Source organism: Aspergillus karnatakaensis, assembly GCF_047715665.1.
Source record: "Aspergillus karnatakaensis strain CBS 102800 unplaced genomic scaffold BJY04scaffold_9, whole genome shotgun sequence".
Classification (NCBI taxonomy): domain Eukaryota; kingdom Fungi; phylum Ascomycota; class Eurotiomycetes; order Eurotiales; family Aspergillaceae; genus Aspergillus; species Aspergillus karnatakaensis.
In genome coordinates this window covers 33,819-51,892 of record NW_027395721.1, presented here as the reverse complement: position 1 = coordinate 51,892, position 18,074 = coordinate 33,819, and the positions used below count along the sequence as shown (strand labels likewise).

General features: G+C 52.2%; 9 protein-coding genes across 9 annotated transcripts in view; 6 read left to right on the top strand and 3 right to left on the bottom strand.

The window, feature by feature from the left end:
• Positions 1-1,051: 1,051 nt before the first annotated feature.
• BJY04DRAFT_181572 (sugar porter family MFS transporter) lies at positions 1,052-3,198 on the top strand. The gene is made up of 5 exons (XM_073710209.1): positions 1,052-1,400; positions 1,445-1,765; positions 1,811-2,170; positions 2,216-2,376; positions 2,423-3,198. Exons 1-5 carry the CDS (start codon positions 1,153-1,155, stop codon positions 2,596-2,598), a joined length of 1,266 nt encoding a protein of 421 aa, XP_073574391.1. The 5' UTR covers positions 1,052-1,152; the 3' UTR covers positions 2,599-3,198.
• A 784-nt stretch (positions 3,199-3,982) lies between these two features.
• On the top strand, positions 3,983-5,209 carry BJY04DRAFT_168094 (putative RING finger domain protein). The gene is made up of 3 exons (XM_073709157.1): positions 3,983-4,309; positions 4,436-4,660; positions 4,764-5,209. Exons 1-3 carry the CDS (start codon positions 4,155-4,157, stop codon positions 4,945-4,947), a joined length of 564 nt encoding a protein of 187 aa, XP_073574390.1. The 5' UTR covers positions 3,983-4,154; the 3' UTR covers positions 4,948-5,209.
• Positions 5,210-5,254: 45 nt separating this feature from the next.
• Positions 5,255-7,855, bottom strand: BJY04DRAFT_168101 (putative C6 transcription factor). Its single transcript, XM_073709158.1, has 4 exons — positions 7,579-7,855; positions 6,779-7,509; positions 6,284-6,713; positions 5,255-6,212 (listed from the first exon to the last, which is right to left on the bottom strand). Exons 1-4 carry the CDS (start codon positions 7,803-7,805, stop codon positions 5,471-5,473), a joined length of 2,130 nt encoding a protein of 709 aa, XP_073574389.1. The 5' UTR covers positions 7,806-7,855; the 3' UTR covers positions 5,255-5,470.
• A 115-nt stretch (positions 7,856-7,970) lies between these two features.
• On the bottom strand, positions 7,971-10,546 carry cdcA (phosphoprotein phosphatase CDC14). Its single transcript, XM_073709156.1, has 3 exons — positions 10,235-10,546; positions 9,635-10,163; positions 7,971-9,588 (listed from the first exon to the last, which is right to left on the bottom strand). Exons 1-3 carry the CDS (start codon positions 10,281-10,283, stop codon positions 8,352-8,354), a joined length of 1,815 nt encoding a protein of 604 aa, XP_073574388.1. The 5' UTR covers positions 10,284-10,546; the 3' UTR covers positions 7,971-8,351.
• Positions 10,547-11,390: 844 nt separating this feature from the next.
• On the top strand, positions 11,391-12,260 carry BJY04DRAFT_215036 (uncharacterized protein; the record flags this gene model as incomplete). The annotated part of the gene is made up of 2 exons (XM_073715380.1): positions 11,391-11,755; positions 11,870-12,260. The coding sequence occupies 2 exons, from the start codon at positions 11,391-11,393 to the stop codon at positions 12,258-12,260; spliced, it is 756 nt and encodes a 251-aa protein (XP_073574387.1).
• Positions 12,261-13,335: 1,075 nt separating this feature from the next.
• BJY04DRAFT_181561 (uncharacterized protein) lies at positions 13,336-14,804 on the top strand (the record flags this gene model as incomplete). The annotated part of the gene is made up of 3 exons (XM_073710208.1): positions 13,336-14,218; positions 14,269-14,394; positions 14,439-14,804. Coding segments are annotated over exons 1-3 (440 nt in total), but the record flags the coding sequence as incomplete, so codon positions are not given.
• Positions 14,805-15,001: 197 nt separating this feature from the next.
• On the top strand, positions 15,002-15,394 carry BJY04DRAFT_215034 (CTAG/PCC1 family protein; the record flags this gene model as incomplete). The annotated part of the gene is made up of 2 exons (XM_073715379.1): positions 15,002-15,045; positions 15,097-15,394. 2 exons carry the CDS (start codon positions 15,002-15,004, stop codon positions 15,392-15,394), a joined length of 342 nt encoding a protein of 113 aa, XP_073574385.1.
• A 1,390-nt stretch (positions 15,395-16,784) lies between these two features.
• Positions 16,785-17,439, top strand: BJY04DRAFT_215033 (glutathione peroxidase; the record flags this gene model as incomplete). The annotated part of the gene is made up of 2 exons (XM_073715378.1): positions 16,785-16,827; positions 16,901-17,439. 2 exons carry the CDS (start codon positions 16,785-16,787, stop codon positions 17,437-17,439), a joined length of 582 nt encoding a protein of 193 aa, XP_073574384.1.
• A 106-nt stretch (positions 17,440-17,545) lies between these two features.
• Positions 17,546-18,074, bottom strand: part of BJY04DRAFT_168016 (translin) — a 1,603-nt gene continuing 1,074 nt past the window's right edge. The window contains exons 7-8 of the mRNA XM_073709155.1: positions 17,720-17,869; positions 17,546-17,663 (exon numbers count right to left, since the gene is read on the bottom strand). Of these exons, the coding sequence (XP_073574383.1) occupies positions 17,592-17,663; positions 17,720-17,869 (222 nt within the window). The 3' untranslated portion in view covers positions 17,546-17,591. The remainder of the gene's footprint in view (positions 17,664-17,719; positions 17,870-18,074) is intronic.

The window sequence follows — 18,074 nt, the reverse complement described above, 5'->3', positions numbered from 1 at the left end:
CACAAACTAGGCACAATCATGTGCTCAAACACATCTGTACTCTAGATCACATGGGACCTCAATTCTGCCGTTGCGGCCATGGCCACCTGTCGGGTTGACGAACCGAAGCTCCAGCAGCTGTCAAATCATCGCATAAATCCAAGCTGTCAATCCGAATCCTGATTTCTTAGCGAGCAATTTTCGATTGGCCGTTGTCTTCCGACAAGACAATTCTGAAAAAGATGGACGACGATGCCGTGTCATATTGGGGTTAGTGAGCCTGCCCCCGCCGGAGAAAACACTCGACATAGTGCGCCTCCAGCTTCAAACCTGGCATGATGTTTGGTTTGCCTAGCTTTGAGGTCGCTCGGCATCTCTCTGAGTCTCTGTTCTCGCTCTTATAGCCGGCCGTTATCTTCCACTCAGCAGCGAGACCAAGGTCCCGAGCACCCCGACAAGATATACACTGAATCGGCCTGTCCGCTGCTGCTCACTCCAAGCCTCGTAACCTTGATGGACGGAAAAATTTCTTGTTGGTGGCAAGACCCCGGTGTATTGAGCCTAAATGCAGCGCAAACACCCGGTTAGCGTTGGATGGCTTTGTCTCTTACCAACCAGGACCCGTGGCCAACCTTCGCTAAGAATGAAACGGGAGCAATAGTACGGTCTTAGTTGTTGCGGGTGACTGGGCCCTCCCCGGATTTCATCTCGGCGCCCCGCTATTGCTCGCCTACCGGTCAGCATGCGGTCCGGCCACTGCGACAACGGCTTGTCCAGCAGAAACTGGCCATGCGCAATTTCTTGTCGGCGCGTTATATAGAGGATGGGCCCGCTAGTTTTTTTCTCCCTGTCTTTCTCCTCTCCGACTCAGAATTCCCTTCGTTGATCGACCTGCCGCCAAGGTACATTTCGTCAAGATGGGTCGACTCTACACGTTCAACCTCGCGCTCTTTGCGGCGACGGGCTCGTTCCTGTTCGGTTACGACAGTGGTGTGATGACCGATGTCATTGCGTCCCCGAACTTTCTTGCCTATTTCAACACTGAACCGACGTCTGCTATTATCGGAGCCATCAACAGCACCTTCTCTGGCGGCGGTAAGCGCGTCTCCTCTCACCTAAAGGTCCTGTCTAACGTCGGTAGCCGCCATTGGTGCTCTCCAAGGAGGGTTGACTATGGATAGGTTCGGCCGGAAGTTCACAATCCAGATGGGCTCTGCTATATGCTTGGTTGGCGCCATTCTTCAAGCCGCCGCCAACAACCTCGCCATGATCCTTGTTGGCCGTATCCTGGCCGGATGGGCGGTTGGCCTGATGTCCATGTCTGTGCCTGTGTATCAGTCTGAGTGTGCGCATCCCCGGAACCGTGGTTTGATCATCGGTCTTGCCCAGCAAATGATCGGAGTTGGTTTTATTGTTAGCACGTACGTTGCCTGCCATGTCGCCTTGTCTAAGCTAACCCGAGTAGATGGATTGGCTACGGCTCCCTGCAAGCCCCTGATCACAACGAGATCCAGTGGCGCTTCCCACTTGCGTTCCAGGTCGTTCCCGCCATCATCCTGCTGGTCGGACTGTTCTTCCTGCCCGAGTCTCCTCGCCATCTGATCGAGAAGGAGAAATACGAAGAGGGGATGAAGGTGTTGCGGAAACTCCACTATGATGGCAGCAACGACGACTGGATTCAGCAGGAATTTTCGGAGATCAAGGCCACCATTCAAGCCGAAAAGTCCGTCACCGAGTCCGGGTGGCTTATCATGTTCAAGGTTCCGCAGTACCGGACCCGTCTGCTGTATGTTCTCTGACTAGCTATGTGGCACCCGGCTGACAATTCCAGGCACGGCGTCGCTGTTCAAGTCTTCACTCAAATGACGGGTATCAACGTTATCAACTACTATCAAAGCATTATGTACAAGAACCTTGGCATCACAGGCAACACGAGTCTTCTCGTTACCGGTATCTACAACTGTCTTGGACCACTTGCCAACCTCCTCTTCATCGTCTTTGTTCTGGACAAAGTCGGTCGTCGCAGGCCTATGATGTTCGGTGCGGTCGGTATCACCATTGCACTTTTCTGCGAAGCCGCCTTGAACTCTCAGAATGAAGACGGACACCGCAGGGGATACAGTATCGGAGGTGTTTTCTTCATTTTCTGCGTGACCATCATCTTCTCTTGGTCTTTCGGACCGTGCAGTTGGTGCGTATCTTTCTTTTCATTACTATACCCAGCTAACAAGACCAGGGTGTACATGGCCGAAGTCATGCCGATGCAGATCCGTGGTCGTGGTAACGCCTTTGCTACCGGCGTCGGCAACTGGGCTGTCAGCACGCTGTGGAGTCAGGTCTCGCCCATTGCCCTAGGCAAGATTGGTTGGAAGTTCTACTTTATTTTCGCCGGATGGAGTACGTCTCTCCCATATTTATCTCGTCCAGTACTAACATGACTCAGATATATGCGTCACTCTTCCAATCATCTACCTCTTCTTCGTCGAGACCAAGCAGAAATCCCTCGAAGACATCGATCTTCTCTTCGGCGGACGCGCGCTGGGCACTCTTCCCGAGGAGATTGGACCCAAGGACGACATCGTTGGTACGATTGAGCACAAGGACAAGAGCCAGGTTTAGGTCTTGTCACTTCTAGCAGACGCTATGCCCAAACCCCGAGGTAGATAGATATATATCCAAGCCAGATCCGTGGTATATAGGTATCAGCAAATTGCACTCCAACTCCGCCACAAACACTTGATCTAGTATCTCTAAACATATCAACCCGATCGTAAGCACCCTGGCAGATCTCATGTACACCGTAGCTGAGGTGATCACCTGCTCCTCTTGGCACGGCGGGACCCTGAAAGCCAATCCACCAGCCACGTTTGGGGTGCTGTAGACAACGCTGTTTCGGTATGCTTGGTATACAGATCTAGATCTTGAGGTTATTCTAATCTGAGGCTGTCCTGTCATATACCTAACCCTTCCAAAACAAGGTGCTGAAACAGCAGGACAGGGTCGAGATATTGCAGCAGACGCAGTACAAGGGGAGGGAGCTCATGTGGGGCCAAGTGGTGGGGTGGGTTGATCTCCGACCTTGCATTGAATTGAATCTCCAGACTCGAAAAATAAAGAACTCTCATAGATAAATAAACAAGTATTCATAGAGTAACTGTCTTATATCCAACGCTAGAGAGTAGTTCTCAACTCAACCTCAAACTCAATCCCAAAAAAAAAGGCAAAAGGAGGCGAAGCAACTCGCAATTGCAAGGATGTCGGACCAGGGCATTCACATGATGATTCCCCGTGCAGCGCAGCGCATGGATTGGATGCGGGGATCTCTGTACCCACCCGTCCACAGTGAGTGGCATGCTCCTGCTCTCCTGTCGTCTCTGGCTGCTCGATTCTCCCACTCGCAGAGTCGCAGCTCACGAGACAGACGCAGAGACCAGGGCCAGGACGAGGATCATAGCACCGATCATATACATATCCAGCCCGCTGCAGGAGGCACCAACCCTGCCCGACAGCTTCCATCGCGGCATTGCCCCTCTCCAGCGACTCAATTACCGTACAGAGCGGAGGTACAAGAGCATACCTCCCGTTGCACGGCGCGAACTTTCCACCACCGGCCGATGGATTAGACTTTTCTTGACCGTCTTTCAACTCAACTCCTTCTCATCTCTCTTCATCATTCATCGACTCTGCTCTACTCTCTACTACCCTCCGATCAACGATATCGCGACATCAATCCCGAAATATCGTCACCGTCACCGGACCGTCTACAGCTGTCTGCTGATACAAACATCCCATTCCATCCCGACCCGAGTGATTTCCGAACAGCCAGGCTAGAGTGGGCGTGCTGAGTGGAGCGGATCACCGACCGTAATGGCCTGATTATCCAGGTGCTCAGCTTAGCGGGTTCGGCGAGAATAAAACGAGGACAGACACCCAGCGCCGGTCTGGATTATCGGCGAAAGCAAAGCAAGAGAGAATTGGAAAAGGAGAAGAGAATAAATATTGCGCGGTCGCATTGCATCGCAGAACAATCTGAACAACCCAACTGGTTGAGTTGAGGAGCTTTGCTGTGGCAGCTAGCTCCAGCTTCCCCGCACGAACGACGCACATCAATACCAACAACCTACCCACCCACATCTCCACCTCATTTCTATAACCACGATATACACTATACATACATGGCAACAGACCTCCCCGAACCCGACACCGACACCGATATCAAATCCGACTCCGAACTAGAAACCAACAGCGCCAGCGCCCTCGAGAATAACCACATGAGCATTGTCCTCGGCGTCGGACTCGGTCTTGTCGCTCTGATCGTCATGTGTTTAATGTACGCTCCAGATCCTGTCAAGTTTCTCCCGTCTCCGAGAACAAGAATCTCAAACAATCCCTCACCTAATCTCAATACGGGTTCGTATTGAAACGATGTTAAACTAAACTAACAACAAAGTCCCAGATTCACAATCTACTTCAACCGCCGCACGCGGCACGCGCACAGCAACCCCAAGAAACCGCGCAAGAGGGACTACACGGATAAACTGCGTAAGCTGGACGCTGTCTCGCCGACGCGCACGTTGGAGGAATGGTGGGCGAAGGCCCATGCCCAATCCCATACCCATAGTCCGTCAGACCCAGACCCAGGACCGGGACCGAGCGACTGTGGGGAGAATTCGTTTGTATGGTGCGTTGCCATCCCCCTCTCTCTTCTCTATTTCCTTTTCCTTGCCTTGTGAAAAGCCCCGTCAGGCTAATCTGTCTGCTGATTTGCTGGTTTGCTGCGATAGTGTCGTCTGCCTCGACCCCGTCCTCCGTAGCCACGAGATCCGCGAGCTGAAATGCCTGCATGTCTTCCACCGCGAGTGTCTGGATAAGTGGTATTTGCAAGACCATTATAACTGTCCACTTTGCCATCGGGCGTATTTTGTGCAGGAGGCGAGGCCCGCGAATGATTTTGTTTGGATGGTTTAGTCCCCCTTCCCTCTCTTCTTTTTCTTACCTTTCCTTTCTAGGAGAGAGGGAGGGGTGGACAAAGAGAGAGGGGAGTATGGATGGATGGTGACACGATGATGTATGATTTGATGAGGTATGGACGGGTGATTTGAATGGGTTCTGAGAGGAGTGGTGGTATCTTGATCGATAGAATGGCTGGGAAAGTGGGTGTCGGGTTGAGATTTGTGATATCCTCTCTTGTTTGATATGGTACAGTTGCGGTTATATAGTTTGTGATTTGCAATTTGCGGTTTATGGTTTGTGGATCGGCGCGTTGAGTTGAGCGTGGTGTCTGGTGTTTATCGAGTGATGGCGGGTGATTCGGTACAGTTTGATTCAATGCAGTTGCAGCTGGAGTTGCAGCCTGAGGTCTCCTTCTCTTCTGTTCCTTTCCTGTACGGTATTTCCTTCAACGACCTCGTCGCTCTCCAAGCGACAATAATGACTCATGACTCTCCAATCCATCCATATCCAGCGTCACCCACACCGACCTTCAGGTACCCTAGAAAGAAAATCCCTCCTTACTCCCACCTCCTCCGGCAGTCCCCTCCAACGACTCAAACTCCCACTGCTCAGGCTCATACCAATTCATCAAACTATACAGACCCCCCGCCATATCCAACCCGTTCAACCCGCCCAGATCCTCCTCCATGCCCAGCCCCAAATACCCCGTCTGCGGCAGCCCAAGCCCCTGCATCTGAGCCTGCGCCTCAGCCATCGGCTTCGGATCCAGAATCTGATCCAATATATCCGAAAGTTTCTTCTCGACAGCCTTACAAGTGCGATAATTCCCCTGACCTGGGCTTGCAACCCAAGAGAGACACGAAACAAACACAGATAAATTCCGAATCAATTCCGCCCGTGGCGGTAAGCTAGGATGCGGACCCGGCTCATTCGTTTGCCGGAGTAGTTCGAATGCAAGCACACTCGCAGCGGGAAGACCGTAGTACAGCACGACCCAGGAGTGGTGGCGGCTCATGTCCTCGCCTGGATGGCGCTCGCCGGAGAGCTCGAGGATGATGGCGAGTGCGGAGCGGGAGGTGCGGAAGAGGTCTTCGTGGCCGGTGTTTGTGCGTTTTACGACCATGCGCTGGACGAGGAAGAGCGTGTAGAGGTAGTCGAGGTAGATGTGGCGCTTTGACCAGGAGAAGGAGCGGCTTTCGGTGGCGGAGGTGGGCGTGCTGTCGAAGCGGAGGGTTGCGGGGCAGGTGGTCCAGGTTGAGTGTGCGGAGAGGAGGACTTTGCTGTGTTTTTTTATTAGAATTGATGATTGTCTGCTAAGAGGGATGGAGTGGGGTGAAGTGAGGGAACCTACTTGTACTGTCCTAGGATATCGCCCTCGTCGTACCCTCCCAGTCCTAATGCGATCTCTAGTGCCTTTTCTCGTAGCACTGCAAGTAGGAATCGTAAGCGAAGCATGCTGACTCGCAGTGTACTTCCCCTGGGATTCCACCCCGTGGCATCTAGCCCCGCTATCGCGTCGTTGAGTTTCTCCCCGCCCTGGATGAGTTCCTGATCTGTGAGATCCAGCGGCGGGCTGATCGAGCAGTATCGATAATTTAGGAACGGTGGACGTCCGACAAATGTGGAAAGACATTTGTCTGCGTAAAATGCAGCCCCAAAACACATCTTCCGCCATTGGTGCAGGAACGGTGGACAGTCGGTGCCGCGGGTGGATTCTTGATGTAGACCGGCGGCGTAGACGGTTGCTGTTAGGTCGCCGAGGCGGCGCCAGGCAACGTAGCCTGAAATCAGGTCAGTATTTGTTCGGAGAGAGAGAGAGACCAAGCTGAAGCCTGGCGTGACATACTTGTATCGCCATAATGCTGCGTTTTCAGCAGCATGTCGTTGTACTGATAGAACCCTAACAGCTCATTCACACTCGCGCTGGTATCGCAGAAGCCCAAAACGATGTTACTCCCCTCGACCACCTGCGCGCGCAGCATTTCCCTCGCCGCGGCATCCGGTGCAGCCTTCACGAGCTCCGCGTCCGTATCAGCCGTAGAGCTCAAAGCGATCCCCGCGGTCGCGAGCACAAGCCCAATAACCTCCCACCGGAGATTCGGACCCGTAAAAGACGCACAGTACTCTTCCACCGTCATGGCAGCATGCGACGTGAGCGGGTGCGCAGAGCTCCGAAAGACCCTCAACACGAGCTCCCGCAGCTGCGTTTCGAGGTTCCGGCCGCGCTCTAGAGACTCGAATGTTTTCTGTATGGAGATGAGAACAGACTCCATGAGGATCCAGGAGACAGCGGCGCCGAGGTGCCCGTCGTAGAATCTGCGGATTAGTATATCGCAGATGGGACTGCGGTAGAGGAATTTGAGGACCTCGAGGCCTGACTCCAGACGTAGTCTGTCGTGGGACTTTGCAAGCGCGCCGGATGATAAGGCGCTGTCTTCTTCGAGAGCGATGTCGGTGCGGTGCTCGCTGAAGACGGCGGAGAAGCTGGTTGAGCCGAGATAGCCTGGTGTGACGGAAGGCTGGTCTGGGCGGGTGTATTGGATTGATGGCGCAGTGCTTGGTGGTGGTGTTGAGCTTCTGTTCAAGTTAGCACTGTGCTTTCATCTCACTCCCATGTACTTTGATTTGAAGGAAAGGAAGACAAACGTGGATGAATCCGTCCTTCGTCGTTTCGACTGGTTTTGAGCGTGCCCATTGCCGACATCTACCTTGGTCATAGGAGCAGGATGATAGAAACATCGCTGCGTGATGCTCTTCGCAATGCATCGACCACAAATAGGCCTTCCATGGTCGCATTTAAGCTTTGATTTGCGGCATGGCTCGCAGGACTGCAGCAGGCCGTTGCGGCGGATCGCAGGCGCTGGATCCATCATTTCTAGCGATCTTTCATCGGGTAGAATATTTTAATCATCAAATACATGCCTTTTCTGACTGGATTATTGATAACAAGAGTTTAGATAAGAAGAGAGGTGGCGGGAGTTGCAATGGTGAAGTTCATGTTCTTTTCTCGTGTCGCGACATCGGCACTATGAGAATCAGTCTAACCCGAAGGAGACGCCCGTCTACAGTGGAAGAACTACAACTACACGAACTGATGAAGGTCATCAACCAAATTGTCATGTCGACGTAGATCGTATATGAACAGACATCTCATACCAGGAGGTATCACCGCTCCACCCCAAAGTGACCATGCTTCAATTAACAGCAAAACAGCAAAGCCAATCCAACGCCAGACCCAGTCTCTGAATAGCACAACACCGAAGAATCAAAGCAATAAGTCAGAATCATAAAGCAGTCAGCAGTGATATAATAGCAAGGCAGAAGCTATGCAGCATTATCTCCCGCACACGGGTAGTAGCGCGGCGAGGTGAGAACAGAAGATAATCGGAGAAAAGGCTCAAAAAAGGTCATGGTCGTGATCAAGCTGTAGCCTTGACGCGCGTAGGGCTTCCAGTGCTGCCAATACGGCCACTGGGTTTGCGAACACCCCTCTCGGTTCGGCTCTCAGTAACTCGGCGAGAGCTCGATCGAACTTTGGTAACGGAGATGGCACCTCCGGTCTTGCTGCTTACTGGCGTCTTGGGTGCGGCGGCCGCGCCGCCCCAGTTTTCGCGATCCTCGTGGATATCATCAGTCAACGTGTAGCTGGCGGTAACCGTGGCGGAATAGCTGATCGAACGTTGGCCAGAGGGTGCTACAGGAGAACGCGATGAACGCTTGGCGAGCATCCGTAGCTGTGCTTCCTCCTCACTCTCGCTGCTGTCACTGCTGCGCCTCGGGCTCTTGTCACTAGCTTTGCCCTCTTTGTCGAGGACAAGACTGCCGGATGTTGTGCGGGAATATGGATGGTGTCGCGAGTCTTTGCGGTGAGACTTGCGAGGCTGGCCGGGTGTGGGCGCTGGCAGGTTCTCATCATTATGCACGGCGCCGCCTTCGTTGTGGTCGATCTCTCCCAGTGCGGAGCGCTTGGATTGGCTGTTGTTGGGTGGGGTAGTGACAGGGGCGCTTCGATGCTTGGCTGGTGATCGGCCAGGAGTCACTGGGTTCGGTTGCATCTGCGCAAGCTTTTCCTTCATAGAATCCTCAAACCACCATTCACGGAAGGCTCCTTGGTTCAAGTGCAGCCAGTGCTGCTGGGGGCCAACGACCATACCCGGACGCATAAATCGCATGAAAGCAATCACCTCGTTGGCAGTAAACCCGTATCGGTAAATCAGGTAGGCACCAATTAGACACCCTGTACGTCCAAGACCGGCCTTGCAGTGGACGGCGATTGCCTTGTGCTTGACATTGATCATGTCATGAGCCATCTTGATGAATTTCTTGACAAGCGGCAGAGGGGGGCATGTTCCGTCCTCGAAGATCATATCAATGTGCGAGATACCCATAGCGGTAAAGTAGGATGGCGAGTACAGTTCAGAGTTCAGTCGCACAACCAATCCAACGTCGCGAGAGGCAAAGTGTGCGAGAACATTTTTGAAAGGAAGAGGTAGTCGAGAGGAAGCGACTTCGGAGATTGTGGACGGCAGGGCGGCATACTCTGGGGTATCGCGGGGAACAGGCGCAACGGGTTGGTGCTGTGGTGACGCAAAGGCGAGGAATTGGGGACTGATCCAGTTGAAATCTCCCATGTCGACTCGTTCGAATTTCTCATACCTAATGACATCAGCATACATTCAACCACCGTCTCGGGCAAGCATACTCTTCCAGACTGAAATCCCGGAGACCGCACAGTCCTTGCTCCTTGGCCCTCCACACCCCATACACCACATCCTGGATGTTCAAGATGAAGTCTGCCTGGCTGTATCCTGCATCGCGGAAGGGCATGTACGGGGGATCGGCCTGCGCGATTGGCGCAAGCGCAAGGTGGGGTGGCCACGACTGAATCAAGACCATGTAGCAGGCGACCAAGCACGCCGCATTCGACCGACTTCTCGCATCAGTTCGAGAGTAGAACACCACCGCGCGGTCGTTGTTCGCAGGATCGCCCAGGAGGTCATGGAAATGAACCGCAAAGCGGTACAGATGACCAATGTGAAGTGGGCCAAAATCTGCGTGGAAGGAGTTGTAGAGGAGTGTATCATCGACTGTAAAGTACACGGGGCTTCGTTTCTTCGCTGGGCTAGCTGCTTGGGCTCGGCGCTTGCTGGGGGATCGAGGTTGTTCGGCAGGGTATGGGAACGGGGTCTTCGAGTCTGGAGGATTGTCGTATGAAGCTAGGTAGAGTCGGTCTAGTCATGCGAGTCAGATTCCGCTCGAAATCACCGTTGTAGTCGGCGAGAAGCAATGCGCAAGCACAAACCTTGGATGTACTCGATAACCTGGCCGTAGCCAGCGCCTTGTCCGGTCATGTTGATGTTGTGATCTGCACCGAACAATACTGCAGAAGATACAGATGGTAGCAGAATGAAAGGAGCGAACAGTCGTCTCAAATGTTTGGAGAAGTGGCAAAGCTTCTCAAGTCAATAATGATCAAAACAGTGGAGCTAAACAAGCATGATCTATCAATTGTCCGGTAGCAGAGGCGGTGGTAAGGATAGGAGTGGCAATGCTCCGGAAGAGAAGATATATGATAATGGAGGGGGAAGTGAGGAGAGGGAAGAGTGACAGATCTGGAGAGGAGGAGGACGATGATGAAGAGAAATAATATGATCTCGAGGCAGCACGCTAGCCGATGTTTGTAACTGGCTGCTGTTATGTTGTGGCGGGCTCAAACAGGCTTAGCGCGGGCTGTTGACAGGACAACATGCGTAGATGGGGCCTGGGGCATCACTCCCGTTATTATCACAACAATTATGTAATCTCCCCCACATGCAAACACAACAAACTTGCAGCTGTCAACAGTTACTCTCTCTCCTCAACTTTCAAGTCTCGGTCATGGTAGCCTAGCTTCCATGAAAACAAATATAATACCAGTAATTCTGATAAGACTACGGGTCATATTCAGAGAATACCAGTTCTCTCATTGAGAGGAGAATGAAAAGTTTGATAATCTCCAAGAGTATGGTTCCTCGGTATAGCAGATATATATCTCCGTCAAACATGGAACATGAGTTTGGCCAACTCACCTATGTAAGACACTACTGCTGAGTCCCTCAGGAAGTTGTTCATGCCCTCCACTATATTGAGCCGCGCAAGAACCCTATCACGGATCCAAGCAGTCGACGCCTCTTCTATTCTCAATCATGCCACGTTCACACAACGTTCGACATGAATGGCTTGTACAAAGAAGAAAAAGATCCTGATCGCAATGCCGTTCCCAAGGGCTATCAGGAACGGTCTGCCATCGCTAACTCTGAATCAGGACAGTGGCCTCGTATTCATCCTTGGCCGGCGAGGGTCTGGTTAACGTTGCATTCGAATACCCTTCGAGCCCAGGAATAAAGATACGCAATGTTTACATTCTCTCCCCGCAGTCTGGACAAGTGCCTGGCTGACAAACTTCACCCGTCCTCGCGATGCAGTTCCTGAAAGTAGTACTCATCGCCTTTGGCGTCGGGGTGTCAATAGCCATAGCTCAAACAGACCCCGGAACTACAACTACGACTCAGCCTCCAGGTCCGCCTCCAACGACCGCCCCCTCAGCACCCGCGATCATCCGCCCCTCCAGCGGCGAAGTCGTCCAGCTCACCGGATTCTACACGCTAAGCTGGACGCCACCCGTGCCGGACACAGAGCCTCTTGAGCTCGAGTTCTTCGGCAATATTCGCAAGATCCCGGTTGCATTGCAACCGCCGACGACGATGTGCAAAGGCTGGATTGTGAATACTGAGTGTATGCGATTCAATATGTCTATCCCGGCTGGGTCGACGAGCTTTGGTGCGTGCGCCTTTTCATATTATGACCTTTGAGATTGCATTCTTCCCATGTGCATGTGCATGTCCATGCTAATGTAATGTGTACGTAACATGTATAGTCTGGAACCTAACCTAACCAGACCCGACTACGAATACTTTGGTCTCTCAGACGTGGATCTCCGAATGGGAGTCTATGTGGTTCCTGCTAGGGAAGTGAATTACTTCCCGGAGACTGACTCGCCTTGGTACCAGAGTGTAGAGGTTGAGCTCCGGGATGTGCCGTATACGGACCGGGTCTCGCTTTGGAGCGCGACGAGAGCGACGGATACAAGTACTGGTGCGATGGCGACGGAGACGAGACTTGACCCAACGATGTCATCAGATTATGGGCGTCCAACGGGTGATTCAGGTTCCACGGCAGATGATGCTGATATTTCTGAGACGGAGAAACCAACGGATGGGGCTGGTTCGTGTGCTTCTGGTGGATTGGGGATTGTGGCCGCAGGGTGGCTTTTTTATGCTTTGTTTTAGCGTTGAGTGTGATATGAGGTGCTCGTGATGAAGGAGTTATCCTTGGAACTTTCTGAGGACCGATTCGAAGTTTGGTATCTCACTGTCTGCTTTGACCCCTTTGAGTCCAGGTCTTGGTTGTGTGTCAGTTTCGTGTGGTATTAATGGCCGCTCGTCGAGCCAGTTGGCGCTGGTTATTTGCTACGCCCTGCGTCAACAGTCGTAACATAACTCAGATTGCCCAATTGTATAGCCCCGAGTCACAACCTCAATCAAGAGTGTCAATTTGATAGGAATGGACATGGAAGAAACTTGAGAAGAAATTATGACAGCTCATCAGGTTAGGACTCAGGCCATGTGACCATAAGGGCAGCTTGCCGTGGTCACGGCTGACTGACACGGTTGGGAATTTGTCTCGATAGAGCAAAGATAGACTTGTATGGCGACTAAAGATTTCGCCACTTCACGGCCGCCAAAGGTCAGCAAGGCGACAACTTTGCCTTGTTCTGGCAGACAGCACTTCCCCATATAAGTTAGGCAGTGTGATTGTCGCTGTCGTTGTCACAGAAAATTGGACCAATTTGTTGATCGCCTTGATGACACCAAACGAACTGGTGATGAGCAAATTGCAGTCATGGATGTCTCCATCTGTCGTGCTTTTAGGGTGTGTTCGCGCGGGCGTTTATTGGTGGTTTCTGGTGATCGACAGGGTGCGGATACGGGGTTCAGCGAGGAGGCGAACTTTGTTTGGATTGAAGCTTTGGACTTTATGTTGATATCAGGGGCTGGGAATAGGCCACAAGAGAGAGTCGATGCAAGAATGACTTTTGTTACCAAGCGAGGGACAAGAGCTTGCGCCTTGCGATTTCTTTTATGACAAGCAATACCAAGGCAAGCCACTGCCGAGAAAGATGCGTCATAAAGTCCCGAGAAACAGAGTCAGGGGCCACGAGATCAATAGTCCAGGAACTTGCTTTGGCACAATGGCGATCTTCCAGCTAGAACCGGCTAAGGTGGCTTAAAATTTAAGCTATGACGTGAATCTGGGGCCTGGTTGCGGCATTTTGATTGAGGTTCTCGACATCCCCTAGCTGCCACAGTGCCCACTGCCAACTGCCGGGTGGAGTCCGGCGCCGAACTATTGCGGAGGAGTCCCTGGCTTCTCGACCCCCGGTTACAGGGTTTGGTTGAGGTCAAAGAATTGGAAGTTGTCTGCGCAAGATCGGCATTGGATACTCGCATCTCTCTCGTCTTTGCTGCACCTCTGCATGATGCAGGCTGTCAGGAGGCATGGGTGTAGATTCGATTCAACGTGGAAGATGTTTTCCCCATGTCATCGAGTCACTGACGCCAACGACGCCGAACCGGCAACTCATGAGCCCGTTCAACCGTCAGTGCTAGGATCCGGCTGCTACGGGTTAGACAGGCTGTGATTGTCTCATTGTCTACCAAGTTGACGGGAGGTGGGGAAGTAGTGCCACTGGCCACTCTCTTGTCGATCGCTACTATTGCTCCCTCACTGGATCCTAGCGTTCGAGGTCGAGTCATCATTTCTCGAGCATGAAGGATGCTTCTGCGTGCCGTGCTATGCGTGCCCCTGATCTGCACAACAATGTCAGGTACGAGGTAATTGAGCAGAGGACCATGGGTTCTATTTAATGTCGCCGTCAGCCCGAGAAAACATCTTTCTCTCATCCAAATACACAGAGTCCTCACTCAAGTCATTCTTTCAAACCTCCCTCAGTCACTCACTCTTAACCAACCTTCGTTAATTTCTTACCTCTAATCCGTCAAAATGAAGTTCACTGGAATCATTGCTTCCCTTGCCGTCGCCAGCACTGCCACTGCTGCTGCGATCCCAAAGCTCGATGTTGTCGAGCTTCAATCCACCGTCACCCGCCTGAGCGGTGTGCTCACCACTGTTGAGAGCACCGTCGGCTCCGGTATTGTCAAGTCTGACATTGCCGGTCTTGAAGGAGGTTTGTAGTCCTGACGTCGATTACCATGAGTCGCAAGCTGACCATCACAGAACTCTCCAGCATCCACGACCTGCTAAACGGCCTTGTTGGCGGTGTTGTCGGTGCTGTCAACTCCAACGGTCTGCTCCAGGGCGTCCTCGACCTTGCTGGTGGCCTCGTCACCACTGTCGTCAATGGTATGCAACGTCGCTCTTATCGCAAACAAAACTAACAGTCCCAGTTCTTGGCACCAACGACCAGGTCCCTGACTTTGGCATCCTCTCCGAGACCCTCGTCGGCCGCATCCAGAGCGGTGAGATCGACCCTGCCGGTCTTCAGAACGTCCTGACCGTCATCGGCGGCACTGGTAAGTAATATGATTCACGTCTTAGCCTTTCTTTGTTAACTGGCATGCAGATGGTCTTGCCAACTTGAACTCCGTCCTATCCAAGGCCCAATAGATGGGTTGTGAGGGGCTGAGGAAGCTATAATCGTGTAGGAAAAGGGCCTCATGCTGGTTTAGGCCGAAATGCCGTTCGCTGTACAAAGAACTTAATATATAATACCCATTAGCGTATAATAATTGATGACAATCATTGAGCCTCGCTTCGCGAATTAGTGTTGTTTGAATAGGAAAGGAGGTTGGCCAACAAGGGGGGATAGCATGCGGGTCACATGACCTTGATCCCCGCCAACCTTCAATCGCCAAGAACCGATTTCTCTGAACGATAGACAGCACCATCAACATTCCACGACTTGATCTACTTTGCAATCGTTCTCTGAGTCGCCAGCAATCTCTCCAAAATGGCAACTGCCCAGCCCTCGAACACCGATTTCCCCTGCTCCATGTACGTCTCAACTCATGTTATCCCCCACCTGCTAATCCTAATCCGCAACAGCACAATCTCCCTGCCCCTCCCCACCAACCGCCTTGCCTCGTCCGCTCTCCGCGCCCTCGAAGTCGATGCCGAGCTATCCCCGTTTGTCCGAAGAGATTTCGCACTGAAAGCGCCCAACCCCGAAAATCAGAGTTCCACGGATGAGGAGAAGACTGTCCTCGAGACGACCTACAAAGCCACGACGAACCGCATGCTCCGAGTTGCAGTGAACGGGTTCATGGAAAGCCTGGGTGTTGTGCTAGGTGTCATGGAAGAGCTGGATGTCGATGTGCTGGAGGAAGAAAACAAACAGCAATGAGATGTGGATTATGATGGAAAATAGAACTTGGAAGAAAGGACAAACTGGCTACTCTGTTGAGAGAACTGAGCCGATACTGCTTTGCAGCTTCGTGTCTGGCTTCAGTATCTTTTGCTAGCGTGCGATGCTCAGCGGGTAATTCTCGAACAGAGCTGCGCTCTCACGTTGATGGTGGAGACTATCAACGAGCATCTGCTTGAAAATCAAGCTCACGGCGCTCAACTGATGAGACATCCTTACGGTCTAGGCTCTCGGGGCTGAACACGGCTTGAGGCTTTCCGGTCCATCCCAACTCTCCGGCTCGGCTTCGCAACAGCATTACGCCGACCGTAGTGGAGGACACGACTTTTCAAAGCAGCTGGGGCGGTAGACCTTCGTGGAAACAACGCACTTGTTTGTGTGTGTGGGTTGTCCTGCTGGAACTACTTATATGTTCAATTGTGGTGTCTGTGACCGGTCAAGACTAGGTATTATATATATCTGCATGACGCAAAGTGCAACTTGAAGTTTTCGCTCTCAATTCGTGTACTTGTCCTTTCATTCTCTAGTCGAAACATGATGTTCCAAAACGTTTTGATAATCATCCTCGGCCCCAACCCTCTAAGCCTTGGTCTGGGCTGGCTCAGCTACTACCGAGAAATCCGATGCCCCAGCTTAATTTAGGCGCGACGAAGTATTTCAAATACTAGCCAGGTGACTCCAGCCACAATGGCTGTTGTTGTATATTGATTAGTTATAAGACCTTCAACTTTTAGCAGCCACAATCCTCCGCGGGCTAGTTCTCGGAATCCCGGTTGAAGTACTCTAATGATTTGGAATTATGCCAGGCAGGCGCTTAAAAGAGTACGCATACGGCGTACCAGCCAATCAGACAAGCCAGGAACAAAAGCATATGAAACTCAGCCACCAGCTTATGAAGTCATATGGATACCCACCAAGCTTCCAGAATACGAATTCGAAACTGTCAGTTTATAACGGTCTCGACTGCAGAGCTGACAAAGGACATTGTTATTGGCTCGGTAGTGTGTCCATCCGGCGGCATCCGTTAACGTTGCATACAGCGCCCCTCACAAGCTTCCCAATCAGTAAACTGCCACCGGCGCCCGCTCCTCCCCTTCGGTCTGCGACTTTCCTCCTCCCGCGAACCTCGGACTTCATGCCTTTTGCCTCTTCACCTCATTCCTGTGGCTTATCGCTCATTCCAAGATTACTCAGACCAAAAAGTAGAACGCCGAGACCTGGAGTCATCCCCAAGGTACAAAAGGCGACTTATTCCGCTCTGAGTCGTGCCACAACTTGCGTCACTCCACAACAATTGTCTTTTCCCCGCCGAACTTCTCTTCTCCAACTTCATCCATCTTCGCGCATTCCGATCAGCAGATTCAGCAACATGTCTTCCGCTACTACTTTCTACGACTTTGAGCCTGTCGACAGTACGTCACCCCTCTACCCCTCCCCCACCTCCACCCTATTTTCTGAACCCAACGCTAACCCCTCCTCTTACAGAAAAGGGCAACACCTACGACCTCAGCCAAGTCAAAGGCAAAGTCATCCTCGTCGTCAACACCGCCTCCAAGTGCGGCTTCACACCCCAATTCAAGGGCCTCGAGACCCTCTGGCAGTCCGTCAAGGCCAAGCACCCCGAAGACTTCCTGATCATCGGCTTTCCATGCAACCAGTTCGGCAGCCAGGACCCCGGCTCCAACGATGAAATCCAGGAATTCTGCCAGGTCAACTACGGCGTCACCTTCCCTGTGCTCGGAAAGACGGACGTGAACGGCAACAATGCGTCGCCGCTGTGGAACTGGCTGAAGGAGTCGCAGCCGGGGATTCTGGGCCTCAAGAGGATTAAGTGGAACTTTGAGAAGTTCTTGATCTCCGCCGATGGAAAGGTTGTTGGGCGCTGGGCTAGCACTACGAAGCCCGAGGGTCTGGAAGCGACTATCCTGCAGGAAATTGAGAAGGGACAGAAGGCGGGTACTTTGGCTTCCGTTGCTAAGGCTAAGGAGGGTGCTGTGGAGGGAGAGACCGCCAAGTTGGCGTGATTACGGGTTGGGAAGGTTATTTTGCTTTTCATGGTTTATGATACCACTGCGAACTGTCTAGCAGTCGCTGAACAGTCTTGACTGTCTTTTTATCCCGGCGTTGTCGCCGTCGTAATGCAATGCATGTGTTCATCCAACCTCTTTGAACAAAATTAGACCCCCTGCCCCTTGGGAATCAAGTTCCTCAGCGACAAATCGTATACCACATCCTCAACCTTCTTAACCTACACAATCATCAGCACCCACCATAAATAAAGAACTAAAACCGAGGAAAACAAACCGAATACTTAATCCCATCACTCCTCTTCCGCAACACATCATTCTTCAAATTCAGCAGCTGAAACCCGTTAAACAGATCTTTGATAAACGCCCCGATCTGCGTCGGCCGGTGGTAGTCGCCCAGCGTTACGGAGTTGACGGCGAGGCGGGCCTGTTGTTGTTCATAGTTAGCTTTGAGTGGCATGGGTGTGAAGTTAGAGTGTGGAGTAGGGAGGGGTGTTGAATTGATAGACGTAAATAGACAAAAGAGAAAGAAGGCGTGAAAGAGAGAGAGAGAGAGTGAGAGAGAGAGTGAGAGAGAGAGAGAGAGTGAGAGAGAGTGAGAGAGAGAGAGAGAGTGAGAGAGAGAGAGAGAG

Excerpts from the sequence above, each read along its gene's own strand:
- BJY04DRAFT_168094 (XM_073709157.1), top strand. The coding sequence starts at position 4,155 with ATGGCAACAGACCTCCCCGAACCCGACACCGACACCGATATCAAATCC. Across the intron at positions 4,310-4,435 it reads CTGATCGTCATGTGTTTAAT|ATTCACAATCTACTTCAACC; the intron begins GTACGCTCCAGA and ends ACAAAGTCCCAG. Across the intron at positions 4,661-4,763 it reads GGGGAGAATTCGTTTGTATG|TGTCGTCTGCCTCGACCCCG; the intron begins GTGCGTTGCCAT and ends TTGCTGCGATAG.
- BJY04DRAFT_181572 (XM_073710209.1), top strand. The coding sequence starts at position 1,153 with ATGGATAGGTTCGGCCGGAAGTTCACAATCCAGATGGGCTCTGCTATA. Across the intron at positions 1,401-1,444 it reads GTTGGTTTTATTGTTAGCAC|ATGGATTGGCTACGGCTCCC; the intron begins GTACGTTGCCTG and ends TAACCCGAGTAG. Across the intron at positions 2,171-2,215 it reads TCTTTCGGACCGTGCAGTTG|GGTGTACATGGCCGAAGTCA; the intron begins GTGCGTATCTTT and ends TAACAAGACCAG.
- cdcA (XM_073709156.1), bottom strand. The coding sequence starts at position 10,283 with ATGACCGGACAAGGCGCTGGCTACGGCCAGGTTATCGAGTACATCCAA. Across the intron at positions 10,164-10,234 it reads GGTTATCGAGTACATCCAAG|ACCGACTCTACCTAGCTTCA; the intron begins GTTTGTGCTTGC and ends TCGCATGACTAG. Across the intron at positions 9,589-9,634 it reads CGGGATTTCAGTCTGGAAGA|GTATGAGAAATTCGAACGAG; the intron begins GTATGCTTGCCC and ends TGATGTCATTAG.
- BJY04DRAFT_168101 (XM_073709158.1), bottom strand. The coding sequence starts at position 7,805 with ATGATGGATCCAGCGCCTGCGATCCGCCGCAACGGCCTGCTGCAGTCC. Across the intron at positions 6,714-6,778 it reads GCAGCATTATGGCGATACAA|GCTACGTTGCCTGGCGCCGC; the intron begins GTATGTCACGCC and ends ACCTGATTTCAG. Across the intron at positions 6,213-6,283 it reads GATATCCTAGGACAGTACAA|CAAAGTCCTCCTCTCCGCAC; the intron begins GTAGGTTCCCTC and ends AAAAAAACACAG.